General features: G+C 36.3%; 1 protein-coding gene across 1 annotated transcript in view; it reads right to left on the bottom strand.

The window, feature by feature from the left end:
* The window catches only part of LOC110458082, a 35,991-nt gene extending 21,627 nt beyond the window's left edge, over positions 1-14,364 (bottom strand). Inside the window, exons 1-3 of the mRNA XM_021509648.1 lie at positions 14,286-14,364; positions 8,597-9,237; positions 7,227-8,306 (exon numbers count right to left, since the gene is read on the bottom strand). Of these exons, the coding sequence (XP_021365323.1) occupies positions 7,227-8,196 (970 nt within the window). The 5' untranslated portion in view covers positions 8,197-8,306; positions 8,597-9,237; positions 14,286-14,364. The remainder of the gene's footprint in view (positions 1-7,226; positions 8,307-8,596; positions 9,238-14,285) is intronic.
* Positions 14,365-14,590: the final 226 nt, after the last annotated feature.

The following is a 14,590-nucleotide window of genomic DNA, read 5'->3' on the forward strand; positions in this document are numbered from 1 at the left end:
TACACCTTATTAGTTCCCTGTATATCCTCTTTTACACCTTATTAGTTCCTTGTAGACCCTACTTTACACCTTATTAGTTCCTTGTAGACCCTACTTTACACCTTATTAGTTCCTTGCAATTGTAGACCCTACTTTACACCTTATTAGTTCCCTGTAGACCCTCTGTTACACCTTATTAGTTCCCTGTAGACCCTCCGTTACACCTTATTAGTTCCCTGTATATCCTCCTTTACACCTTATTAGTTCCCTGTATATCCTCTTCTACACCTTATTAGTTCCCTGTATATCCTCTTTTACACCTTATTAGTTCCTTGTAGACCCTACTTTACACCTTATTAGTTCCTTGTAGACCCTACTTTATACCTTATTAGTTCCTTGCAATTGTAGACCCTACTTTACACCTTATTAGTTCCCTGTAGACCCTCTGTTACACCTTATAAGTTCCCTGTAGACCCTCCTTTACACCTTATTAGTTCCCTGTATATCCTCCTTTACACCTTATTAGTTCCCTGTTGACCCTCCTTTACACCTAATATATAGTTTAGATCCTCTGTCTCTCGTTTTAGTATGTTGGATTACAGTAACTTATGACTTGATTCTACTTACATGTTAAATCTATTTCTTAAGGGTAAATCTATTCTATTGCTGACAATGACAGACTATTTTCCAATAAGGCATTGATCGAGTCCCTAGGGAGCTGATGGTATCTTGAGGAAAGCTGTGGCTGGTTTGTGTTAAGTTGGTGAACAGGTGATCTGGATCCATTACAACACGATCTGTATATAAATAGCCTAGGGCTGCCAGGTAAGTACAGGTGTACATGTGCTGTACCTGTATTGCAGGTACATAACAGGTACAGGGCCACAGTATACCTGTAATCAACTCTGTATGAGTGGAAAGGATGAAGTCAGTAAAGTTACCGTAAATAAACCTTTATAATCACCAGCAATTTGCATGTATCTGTGTTACGTCTATCAAAGTTACCACAAACATAATACCCACAGTCACTTATATATTGTATCTGTGTTACCACAAACATAATACCCACAGTCACTTATATATTGTATCTGTGTTACCACAAACATAATACCCACAGTCACTTATATATTGTATCTGTGTTACCACAAACATAATACCCACAGTCACTTATATATTGTATCTGTGTTACCACAAACATAATACCCACAGTCACTTATATATTGTATCTGTGTTACCACAAACATAATACCCACAGTCACTTATATATTGTATCTGTGTTACCACAAACATAATACCCACAGTCACTTATATATTGTATCTGTGTTACCACAAACATAATACCCACAGTCACTTATATATTGTATCTGTGTTACCACAAACATAATACCCACAGTCACTTATATATTGTATCTGTGTTACCACAAACATAATACCCACAGTCACTTATATATTGTATCTGTGTTACCACAAACATAATACCCACAGTCACTTATATATTGTATCTGTGTTACCACAAACATAATACCCACAGTCACTTATATATTGTATCTGTGTTACCACAAACATAATACCCACAGTCACTTATATATTGTATCTGTGTTACCACAAACATAATACCCACAGTCACTTATATATTGTATCTGTGTTACCACAAACATAATACCCACAGTCACTTATATATTGTATCTGTGTTACCACAAACATAATACCCACAGTCACTTATATATTGTATCTGTGTTACCACAAACATAATACCCACAGTCACTTATATATTGTATCTGTGTTACCACAAACATAATACCCACAGTCACTTATATATTGTATCTGTGTTACCACAAACATAATACCCACAGTCACTTATATATTGTATCTGTGTTACCACAAACATAATACCCACAGTCACTTATATATTGTATCTGTGTTACCACAAACATAATACCCACAGTCACTTATATATTGTATCTGTGTTACCACAAACATAATACCCACAGTCACTTATATATTGTATCTGTGTTACCACAAACATAATACCCACAGTCACTTATATATTGTATCTGTGTTACCACAAACATAATACCCACAGTCACTTATATATTGTATCTGTGTTACCACAAACATAATACCCACAGTCACTTATATATTGTATCTGTGTTACCACAAACATAATACCCACAGTCACTTATATATTGTATCTGTGTTACCACAAACATAATACCCACAGTCACTTATATATTGTATCTGTGTTACCACAAACATAATACCCACAGTCACTTATATATTGTATCTGTGTTACCACAAACATAATACCCACAGTCACTTATATATTGTATCTGTGTTACCACAAACATAATACCCACAGTCACTTATATATTGTATCTGTGTTACCACAAACATAATACCCACAGTCACTTATATATTGTATCTGTGTTACCACAAACATAATACCCACAGTCACTTATATATTGTATCTGTGTTACCACAAACATAATACCCACAGTCACTTATATATTGTATCTGTGTTACCACAAACATAATACCCACAGTCACTTATATATTGTATCTGTGTTACCACAAACATAATACCCACAGTCACTTATATATTGTATCTGTGTTACCACAAACATAATACCCACAGTCACTTATATATTGTATCTGTGTTACCACAAACATAATACCCACAGTCACTTATATATTGTATCTGTGTTACCACAAACATAATACCCACAGTCACTTATATATTGTATCTGTGTTACCACAAACATAATACCCACAGTCACTTATATATTGTATCTGTGTTACCACAAACATAATACCCACAGTCACTTATATATTGTATCTGTGTTACCACAAACATAATACCCACAGTCACTTATATATTGTATCTGTGTTACCACAAACATAATACCCACAGTCACTTATATATTGTATCTGTGTTACCACAAACATAATACCCACAGTCACTTATATATTGTATCTGTGTTACCACAAACATAATACCTACAGTCACTTATATATTGTATCTGTGTTGCCACAAACATAATACCCGCAGTCACTTATATATTGTACCTGTGTTACCACAAACATAATACCCACAGTCACTTATTTATCGAAGCAGACTTTTGTTCAATAAACAACAATTATCAGGTACCTGATAATATTTTTGAAATCCATTTTGTGTGCATAAGTATTTGTAGTAAGAATGGGAAATCGGGTGGGTTTTTTATAAGTTGTATGGTATTTGAAGTTTAGGACTAGGGATGAGTGTATCTTGGGGGACCCTCAGGCAAGGTTACACATCTATCAAAGTTTCTGGTGAAAGTCTCTGCTCTTCTGTAATGAAGGAGATACATACGGACCTTAGTTAAACAAGGAGTGACATAGAAGAGGCCTGGTAGACCTCTCATTATACACACACATGATCAATCAAAATAAACAAATTACAGAGCTCTTGAATCTATAGATCACAGACAATGGTACATATCACAATGAACAAATTTAATATGTTTTGACAGTCATGTGTCAAGCAAAACAATGGAAAGTATAGTGAGCAATCTTTAGTCCTCACCTTGATCTGGACACACTTTCGTAATTAACAAAGAGTAATAATGCTATATAAAGTGGGGCACTAATATAATATCCAATATCATTATGTACCATCCAAACAATTAGTCTACACATAATTTTGGCAAATGTGTTGACAGAATGCATGATGAACAAAGGGCAGTTACTCTGTATATGGTGGGGCAGGAGACTCGCTGTCAGGTCAGAACGCTCATCCTACATCATCCAAACAGGCACTCGCATACAAAAGTCTGCACCACCGACAAAGTGTGAACAAAGTGGGGACTAACTGGCAATAAAATTGCATATCAATCATCGTTTGATTTGTTTTTGTAATTGGGCCACATCTAAAATTTGGAATGGTCAGATTATTGTGTCTTTAAAGGTCACAAGAATTAATCATAAAATATTTTCTGCAAATTTCACACATTGTTTCTGACAATGATGTCACATAAAACTGTCCACCTGAGCTGATCCAGAATACCACCATAACCATGTAAGTATAGTTACCTAATTATCATCATTGATATAAGCTGTAACACTGTGTCCTAATTTATCATGTACTAGCTATATAGTGAATATCGGTATTTGTCTGTAAACTTATCAGAAAATGGGTTTGCGGAGTGGCATTTAATTTATTGAAAGGTTTATTTTTGAACGGAGGTATTCACATTAAGAAAGGAAGCCAAGGTGAGGTCAAGGTCTGTTTAACCAAATCATTGAAAATTGGTACCACATACATTTTATTGCTAATCGTATCAATTAGCATCATTGATATAATAAGTATTTCAAATGTGACCTCCTCTTTACAGGGTACAAAAGAACATCTGCTCTAATGCATCACATAGATTAGTACGTAGAAGTCAAGTAAGTAAAATTAATGTTGACCAACCATGAACAAAATCCATTCATCTCCTTCTGACTCGAGATTAAATATTTTCCTTTACAATACATAAAAGATATCTGGAAGATTTAGATATTAAGATTTAAGTCTGCTAGTGATATTTCTGTTTTCGGTTTATAATGACCATTTAAATGAGGTTAATATCAAGCTTTCCACCGAGTTAAATATTATCTCACAAAGCCAGAATCCTTGAAGCTTATTTGATATCCTAGATTAAGACATACACCTGGGAAGCCAGGTATGACTCTACATATTCTGCTAATCCAGGTGGTCAACATAAAAATCCTAGTTACACAGGTAGACCCGTAAAGAATGTAAGATTGTGTATCCCATAGTCATACGGGTATGCCTGATCAACAATTTAAGTGTTTTCTATAGTGTAGGTCTAATGATATCAGTGTGCCTTATCTATAACCAACAATCCTTCTATACTTTAATCTTAATTGCATAATTTATAATGAGGGTCACATAGGTAATGGCCAGTCAATACTGGGTCAGTGTTCAAAGAACTGACCACACGGGCCTATTATAACCCCTATGTTTATCACACACATAACAGTATAGGTTATGTAGGTAGGGATCACCAGGCCATTGTGCTTGTCATTACAATATTAGGACCCTTAGACACTATAACATTGTGCTCTAATACAGGTCTTTAAATCTATCTTTTATATTATGTAAGCTCTGAAGTAGAGAGTACCTTTGTGTTGAATACAGATGTTTATGCTGACCTTTATTTGACCACCTTCAGTTGGACAGTGACCACTACTAATTTGTGAGGTGGATGTACAGGTTATTATGTGTGACACACCAATGACCTCTCGTCTGTTATTTATCTGTATTTATTGAATTAATAAACACTCATTGAATCAAACACTTTATCATAGAAGAATAGATATATAGTATTATCATTTCATTTGAACCTACAGTGGTAACATGAAAAGCAGTAATAATGTGGTCAGTTGAAATGACAGTGGTCATGCATGTATAGCAATTACCAGTTACATTACTCCAGTAACACTCACAATTATGCTAATTGGATTTGCTGACCAACAAATAATTGATTTGTGATTCTATCTATAAAACCAGCTACGCTATAGATCCACGCCATACTGGACACAAAGTAGAAACCTGAGACAGTCTACCCATGCATGGCTGTCCACCCATGGCTGTCAACCCGAGGCAGCTACCCAATACGAGCAGATGGCCTCACCCAATTAGTACAAAGCCAGTGACTGCTAACATTAACTGTCCAGAGACATAAAAGCCTCCAATACAGTGTTAAGGGAGGCGTAGCCACCATACTTGTACTCATGGCAGTATATTTTCAGGGATCTCTTCCTGACCATTAAAACTGCAACAGGACAAATTCACAGGCACCTTAAAGCTGTACTGTAATATAAGCAGATCCAGAATCCACTAACACATCATGTATTTAATTATAAGTTCACCATTGTACAAGTAAAATATGTTAGATCCACTATAACATCACGGTACAAGTTCGACCAGCTCAGCTGGTACATTAATTGTTACTGTCAACTAACAAGGAAATAATTAAGGTGAGATGTTGATAAAACACAAACGCAGCTAAATGTGTAAACTACCTGTAAATTTCATAATAAACATGTACTCTATATTACAGACTATGGTAACAAGATGTGGTGCTTATATATTATAGGTGATAAATCATATTTGTGCCCCACCGACAATAAGCTGTTTATGTTGCATTATACCTACACACATACAATAATACTACCTTTAGGTTGTTATATCAATCATACATAGCTACATGTAGTGCATACTTGTCAATAATCCCTAATTAGGAGGAAGACTCCCGATTTTAGACCCCAAAAGTGAGCATTTTCAACCAGTGAATTTGTTAAACTATTCTTATTTCCCAAGATCTGATGATTTCACCTGAAAGAACAGCTCAAACGATGCCATTTAAAAGTGCTATTTTTTTCCCTGGGGTGTACTTAAACACATTTTATTGATGCTTTTAATTGTGAGCACATGTAATATCCCCCATGGAAATTTCAAAAAGTTGTCAAGTATGATGTAACCTATAGCTTTTTATATGTTACCTACAGCTTATATTACAAGTGCAAAGTGAGTAAAAGCCGTACAAGTATCTACTGATGTACTATAGTCTACCTGGTGTGTATGGATAACCAGCTTGGTAACTAGTCGTTGTTGTACCGATGAACAAACTTGACCATAAAATAATTAAGATCTCTTATACAAATATCAAAGCGTCCACATGTACTATTGGTGTTGAGTACTCACAACGAGGTAGCCACCAGCATGTATAACCATAACAGACACAATGAGAAGCCCTCTATGTATATTGTTTACATAACCATTACACAGTCTAGACTTTATCTAATTGAGCTTGTGTTACGCAATGCCTCACACATGTAAAAACTTGTCAAAAAAACAAAATCTACAATGCCAACAGAGCTCTATGGATTCTGGAGGCGGGGAAGGGTGGGGGTTGGGGTTTGATCTATCATGACATCCTGAGGGATAATATGTGTTCAACATACACATGTATAACACCTATATTTGTACTACAATTATTACACGTAATGAACTGATCTGTCAAAGAAACAATATATGTACTTTCATTTCAGTACACCTGGTACATATTTCATGCATACTGTTATAATGAAACTTCAAAGCATCTCAGGGAAAATTATTATAATAAATTTGTATGTGAGAGCAGTCCTATACCATTTAAACTGTAAGAGAATTTTTCAGTCACGACTACTGAAAGACTTACCAATGAACATGATGGCCAGGAAGAGGAAACTGTTTCCTGCAGCATGGAGAGCTGCTAAAACAATTCCAGTCACCACACAACACACCCCTAATAATGACAGGATCACAAGAATCCATCGAAATGATGTTGACGCAGCTAAACAGTTCATACAACCAGCCTTGCAAGGCTCTTCTGTCTGTGACCCACTCCGAGACCGACTGCGGCGCCTATCCCGTGAGGATCGACCACCACGATGGTGCCGTGAATGGTGTCGTCCCTGGCTTTGGTGGTAGGTGTAAACACGTGGATCAACTCCAGGTGGGAGGTGACCATGAGGTTGTCCATGGTGACCCGAGGGAGCAAGGTTGGAAGGTATCACATGGGAATGTAAGATATCGGGGAGGGCCTCGCGACCAGCATCCACCCCTGGGGTAATTCCTGCACTGAGGTCATGTGTACTGATATGGGTAGAACCTGTCACTCCTGTGGATGTGGTTGCTGTGACTGTAGAAGAGCTAGAGATGGCAGGGTACAGCCCCTGGGTAGGGCTGACCCTTTGGAGGTTATGGGTTTGCACACTTTGTTCTAATGCCTGTTGCATTTGGTGATCTATAATTGCACTGATTGACCTTCGATGTTCGCTGACCACTCCTGGTGACTGTGGTGCTGCTGCCCTTGTGCTTTGTCCACTTGAATCACCTGATGTAGAAGTACTAGGCCTGTTATTGGTTTGATTTGATGCACTATTTTGAGATTCCATTGTATTTCTTAGATCTGTAAAACTTTCTGATGGCAAAAAACAGTTATCACTGTCAACAATATCAGGGTAATTCCCAGAATTTCTTCTAGCACCACTGTGAGATTGGGACTCAGTTGAAGGCCTTGAATGAGCACTGGAGGCCTGATTTGATGAATGTGAACTTTCACCTCTCGAAGTCCTATAGGATTCTAATTTTGGGGGATACACAGCTGGTCGATCTTCCTTACTCATATTGATAATGCCAACAACATCAAACACAATGGTGGTCAATGCCCATGGTCAGTATATCCAATACAACCATGATCCTTGAGAAGCAATAAAGCTGGTACCAATATAATGCCCTGTAAAGTCAGTACAGATAGAAGATTAATCCATGTAAGATTAACGGCTTTTCCTATTGAAAGTTCAGAAACTTTATGATTTAAAATTTGGCCATATCATCTTTGGAAATAGCAATAACATATTTATACGAGGTACACAAACAAAAAATGTTCATTTTGCAAAGGAATATGCTGAAGTATATCCATATATCTTTCCATCATATCTAGAATTTAATAGCAGAGTTTGAACTTACACAGATATGTAAACACTACTGATACAAAAGAAAGGAAAAGAGATCGAGCAATCTTACCTGGTCAGATGGGGTCCAGACCTAAATTTCTATGTTGACGGATAACTACTTGACAGGGGTTCATGTACACAGTCATATCCTCTCCAAACTGCAGATTAAATAACTAAATTATATCCCCTTCACAGAGGTGTCAGTGTTTATAGTAAATGTAAACACTGAAATAGGACACAGCCATGGAGGATAGCTGCCAGTCCATGTAGGCTGACAAAGCCCTATTCAATCCCAGCTGGCTGTCACCAAGTACATATCCGTCTTATAAAAGTTGAGATTTTTAAGCTTGCCCGTACATACTGTGGTCATCAGAAAGTTATGCACACTTGTGTAGCATTAATCTACACAAAGCCATATGTACCTCTGGCTTATCAGAGCATCAAAACAAATGGCACCTCTAGCTAGACAAACAGCTGAACTCAGTGGTTCCACTTCACTGACTCTAGTCCGCCCGGTGGCTTCAGTCACTTGTAAATAAAGCGCATTTCAATGAAAATTAAGCAAGTGTTTTTGCCAGTGTATCCTGATTGGGCGTGTAAATTGTCATTGCTGTCCTTTCTTTGTTATGGTGATCCTCTCACCAGTGTGTGAGACTGGCTTTCTCTTGACCCACTGTATATATCTCGATCCACACACCACTACCCATGGCCCTGTAAAACCACAATAAAAACATTTACGGTTAAAAATAAACCCAGTCAGCAGTCAACCTTTGTCATTTATTGTAGTAACAGCGTAACATGGCGGTATTAAAAGTTGTCTTTGTTAGGTTTTCACCAAAACCACGTGACATGTTACCCCACAGGTAAATGGCACTTATATATATAAAGATTCTTATTAAAGTATAATATTTAAGCTTTATCATATATTATATATTACTTAATAAGATCTTTATGAATCAATGTCATAAATTTGGGGTAGACAAGTGGACACTTGGGTTTGTTAATACCAGGTCCACTACAGAAACTACCACAAACACAAACAACCACAAACAAAACAAGAGGCCCAAGGGCCTTAGCGGTTACCTGAGTTATAACATAGGTACTGGTAACTTTATTTTATAGTATAGATTTGATGTGGAAATCAGCATGTAAACTAAATGAAATACAATACTTGTCATGTCATCAAAGGATAAGAATTTTAAAATATTTGTGAATTTTCCCTTTTGGCCCCCGCCCTGGCCCCTAGGGTTGGGGTAGGAATCCCAATTTTACAATTTAAAACCATCTCCCTCCTCCAAGGATAATTCTGACCAAGTAAAAATAATTTCCAACAGAAAATTGTCAAAATATACCCAAAAGTGTTGTTTCCCTATATAAACTATAGTAAACTTTACCCCCTCCCCAAGGGAGAACGGATAGCCCGGGGGTCCTGAAATTTACAATTTAAATAAAGCCCCTGATGCTCTTTCCATCCATGCAGAGAAAATGACTGTAATCCCTCTGAGTCTGGAGAAGAAGATTTTGAAATATTGGTGAATTTTCCCTTTTGGGCCCCGCCCTGGCCCCTAGGGGTGGGGTAGAAATCCCAATTTTACAATTTGGTAGCCTCATCTACCAAGGATGATTCTGACCAAGTTTGAAAAAATTCCATCCACTGGTTCTTGAGAAGAAGTTGATAATGTAAAAGTTTACGCACGACGCACGACGCACGACGAACGATGGACGACGACGGACGGAAAGCGATTGGAATAGGTCACTTGAGCAGAGCTCAGGTGACCTAAAAAACTTATCACACCTGTCTCAACACATTATCTAACCATTACTTGTCTGCAATCTTAAGATTATGATGACTGCATTGTCAGAGTTTTATCTAGGATATTGTTAGCAGAGCTACACACAACTGACAGATACATGTAATATGGCTAAACATACTTGTAACAGAAAGGCCCTGATAATGTCAATCCTAAACACATGTTATAGTCAACAGAAAGGCCCTGATAATGTCAATCCTAAACATAGTTTACAGTCATACAGACAAATAGTGACCAAAAAAATGGGTTATGAAGGTATATATAGCATGTTAAAAGTTTATTATTGTACAGTAGTGATGGCATGTATAACTCTTCTTTTAGAACATATTAATGCACAGACTTAGAAAGCAACTAAACGGACTAATTCTGTGATTATATATATAAATACATCAAAGTAAACCCTAATTATAATGAACTTGTTAAAAACATTTTGAATAGGTATAAGAAATATTTTTAAGAGTTATTTTGGTATAATAATATATTAATGCATTACATGTCATACATTATACTCATAATTGTTGTTCACATTTATGATAGATTACAGACCGTAATTAACACATCAAACTGAATACAATGTGCTCATTTGAATAGGTGGCTATAGCTATATAGCTTGTTCTTGATACCAGACAACTTCAAATTTACATAGTATTTTAATATATGTCATTTAAATATGTTATTCCATTCTATAATCTTTAATTATAAAATCAAGTTCGGAAAATTAATACTCAAAAATACTTTAAATTTACTTCCTTAATCAAAATAACAGTTTGCATAAGTTATTTGAGAAGTGTGCATAATTTGCTGTGATACGGGCCTGTTTTGAAGCCGTGTGCTTTGAGGCATGCCTGACGTAAGTGTCCAGATGTCATGGTCACCATAATAGACAAGATAGCTGCTGGTGTTTCCTCTGGTCTTTATCACTGTCTAATCCATTATTATCATTCAGTCAAGTGTGATGACAAATCAGACACAAACGTCACAGGTATGTTTACCATGCATGAGGAAGTACAATCTATCAAATTAGCCCGGGATCATGTCAGCTTAGCAATAATATTTGTCTCATTATTTTGTTAATAAACTGCAAGGCTTCAGTAAAATTAATAAAACTTTTTTTTTTTAAATATTTGTAGCTGATTTTATCTTCCATTTCTTTTAGATAACAACAAATTTTATGAATCAAATTCTTCCTTGATACAAAAGGTATTACGTATAATTTATACTACAGTATGTTAGTGCTATTAGTTGATTGAGTGGCTGAACCCAGGGCTTAGGGGGAAATATTTGAAACTGAAAACAACCAGTGTTTGTATGTAATAATTATAACATTATTTAGCTATCTATTTGTTTATATTAAAAATAAATACCATACCAGTAGCATAGCATACACTTCAGAAAGTCCATGCATGTCTCATACTGAGCTAAAAACAAAATAAGATTCAGTTGATTTTGATTAGCAAACTAGCATGTGATTTTATTTAATCAGGTTAATGAAATGTCATTACATCTAGAAGAAATCATTAAAATTATCAATATTACATAGACTTGTCATCTATATGGTGTATACAAATCTTAATTCGAAGACTTACTACAACAGAGCGAGAATTTACTAGATAAGTAAGATGGCTTATCAAGATGTCATAAGTAATTGTGTTTTTATTAATGTCTCAACATCTGGCCACAGTAACACAGCATTTGACATTGAAACTTAAATCTTCTTAATTTATATCACATATAACTTTCATTTGGATGTCAATGGCACCAGAAACTGTGCCTGAAATAATAAAATGAAGACAAAGTATTGGCACTATGTAATTGAAACTCAGTCATAATTCCTATGGGGATGTGATAGATAAATTAGAATAACAAGAGGCCCAGAGAGCCTGTATCGCTCACCTGAATATGTTTAAAATAATTGGTATAAAGTAAAGATATAGCACTCCATGGTAGGTACGAATACTAGCTGTAAGTAGTAGTACATATGAACTTTCAGAAAGATCAATCCAGTACTTGAGATATAGCGAGAGAACAAACTTCAAACAGAGCCCCACCCCTATGTCCTGGATGCTCCAAACTAAATTAGGATAAAATCCCTTAATCCCTACAGTAGAAGAAGGATTTTAAAGGTTTTACCTCTATTTTCCCAATTGGGCCCCGCCCCTCTGCCCCCAGGGGGGCCACACCCACTGTTTATACAAAATTGAGTCACCTTGGCCTAAGGATGCTACAGACCAAATTTAGTCAAAATCTTCTTGGCCGCTCAGGGCTAGTAGTAGCGTTTTAAAGGGAAAGTTGACGGACGACAGACGGACGCTGCAGTATGGCATAAGCTGCATATGTTCAAAGCTGCTTCCCCTTGCTGCCTGCATATATACAGTTTAGGGTCCCTGTGACTGCCTAATGTTATCCAGAACAAATATATTCTCATGAAAAGCTGCCACTGGACAACATTTATAACAAGAGGCCCATGGGCCTTAACGGTCACCTGAGTCCTACAGGATTTATTTTTGTTGTTGAAATATGTACCAATTTGAGTAAAAATTGTTAAGTATAACGTTAACTTAAGTTTGTCAGGACCATGAGCTGATCTTTCCTAGACCGATATTCAGTTAGATCGGCCTATTAGAACTTGTTTTTAAGTATGAAATAGGTATTTTCAAAATAGTGGCCATGGCAGCCAAATTGTATTTCTGATCGACCCGAAAAATAACAAAACTTTGTCAGGAGCATGAGTCGATCATTCCTACTAAGTCTCAGTTCAATCGGCCCAGCAGAACTTGACTTTAAGATTGAAATAGTTTTTCAAAATGGCGGCCGTGGCGGCCATATTGGATTTCTGATCGACCCGAAAAATAACAACACTTGGTCAGGGAGATTTCAGTAACCTTCCCATGAAATATTAATGAAATCCCTTAGCAGGTATTTCAGCTTAAGTTGAAAATGTAAAATGTTAACGGACGACGCACGACGGAGGAAGACGGATAGCAATAGGTCACTTAATTGAGCTATTTAAAGCTCAGGTGACCTAAAAATGTCATTACCTAGTGGTAGTATCATATCATCAGAGTTCCCTGGACTTTCTTAAAATATTTGAATGTCTTGCATTTGCAAGACTCCTGTATACATTATGCTTGGATGCACTTCAATTTTGCCATCTAAAACATTATATTTTTAGAGTTCAATTTTACGATTGAAAATCACAATTATTTGTTTATATGACAGACAATGCAATACATAACATTTGGTTAAATGGTTTTTGATTTATACTTTTATAGCGAAATCCTCCAAATTTTGGCTGATGAGAAGCCTCTCAAACTAAACAAATGTAACACTGTTCAAGCAAAAGTTGTTAATAAAAATAAACATGCAAGTCAATCTCATAAATGCGAGACAATTCCACACTCACTCACTGTGGAGAGAATTTCCATCTCAAATATTGCAGCATGATGTTATAGTGACATACCTTATTTAATCTTACTGTGTTGATTTTCTCAAGTCTTACTTGCATTGCTCTCTTGCTAAAGAATTATTTATCAAATCTAAGGTTATCATTACCAGTGATTACGCCGTTTGTAAATATTGTCATGCGAGACAAAAAATAAACTATGACAGCTGGTGTAAAAAAATAAGCAGAATCAAAATTACAATATCTTTCCTTGATTGACACAAAAATGCAGACGTCAATCCAATAGTGTTATCCTTCACGATGAAGCGATTATTGCGGGGTTTACGGTGAGATCCCTACTGTAAACTACACTGACCAAGCGCTGTTACTGTGTACAACGCCAACCTTATTTACCCCCTTACATAGCTTAGGGTTACAAACAGTTACTGTACACAGCGTGAGACAGCGTGCATCAGTGACAATGACAATAAGAAAAACACTCATGGACTTCACTAACATCTAAAAGCAAATGACTGATAAAAGTGTAGTCGTAATGTAACCCTTACCAAGATTTCCTTTGTAGTTCGGCAATATAGCTCTCCCAGCATAGGGTACCATATATCGGGTGAATTTGTTTGGTTACATGCCGTCTGGGTGAAAATGATAACAATTTACATTCAGATTTTGACCACGAGTTGAATCTTTCCTAAAACGCATAAAATTATCAAAAGAAATGTTTTGTATTATTGAAAATACAAGTCACTTTTAAGAGTTAAGATTTATATTTTCACTATATTATGCTTATAAAATGGTGTGTATAGGCACGGACTTAGATATCTAATTCCGTGGTATAAGCGTCGGCATTGACATG

Source organism: Mizuhopecten yessoensis, unplaced genomic scaffold, assembly GCF_002113885.1.
Source record: "Mizuhopecten yessoensis strain PY_sf001 unplaced genomic scaffold, ASM211388v2 scaffold9425, whole genome shotgun sequence".
Lineage (NCBI taxonomy): Eukaryota > Metazoa > Mollusca > Bivalvia > Pectinida > Pectinidae > Mizuhopecten > Mizuhopecten yessoensis.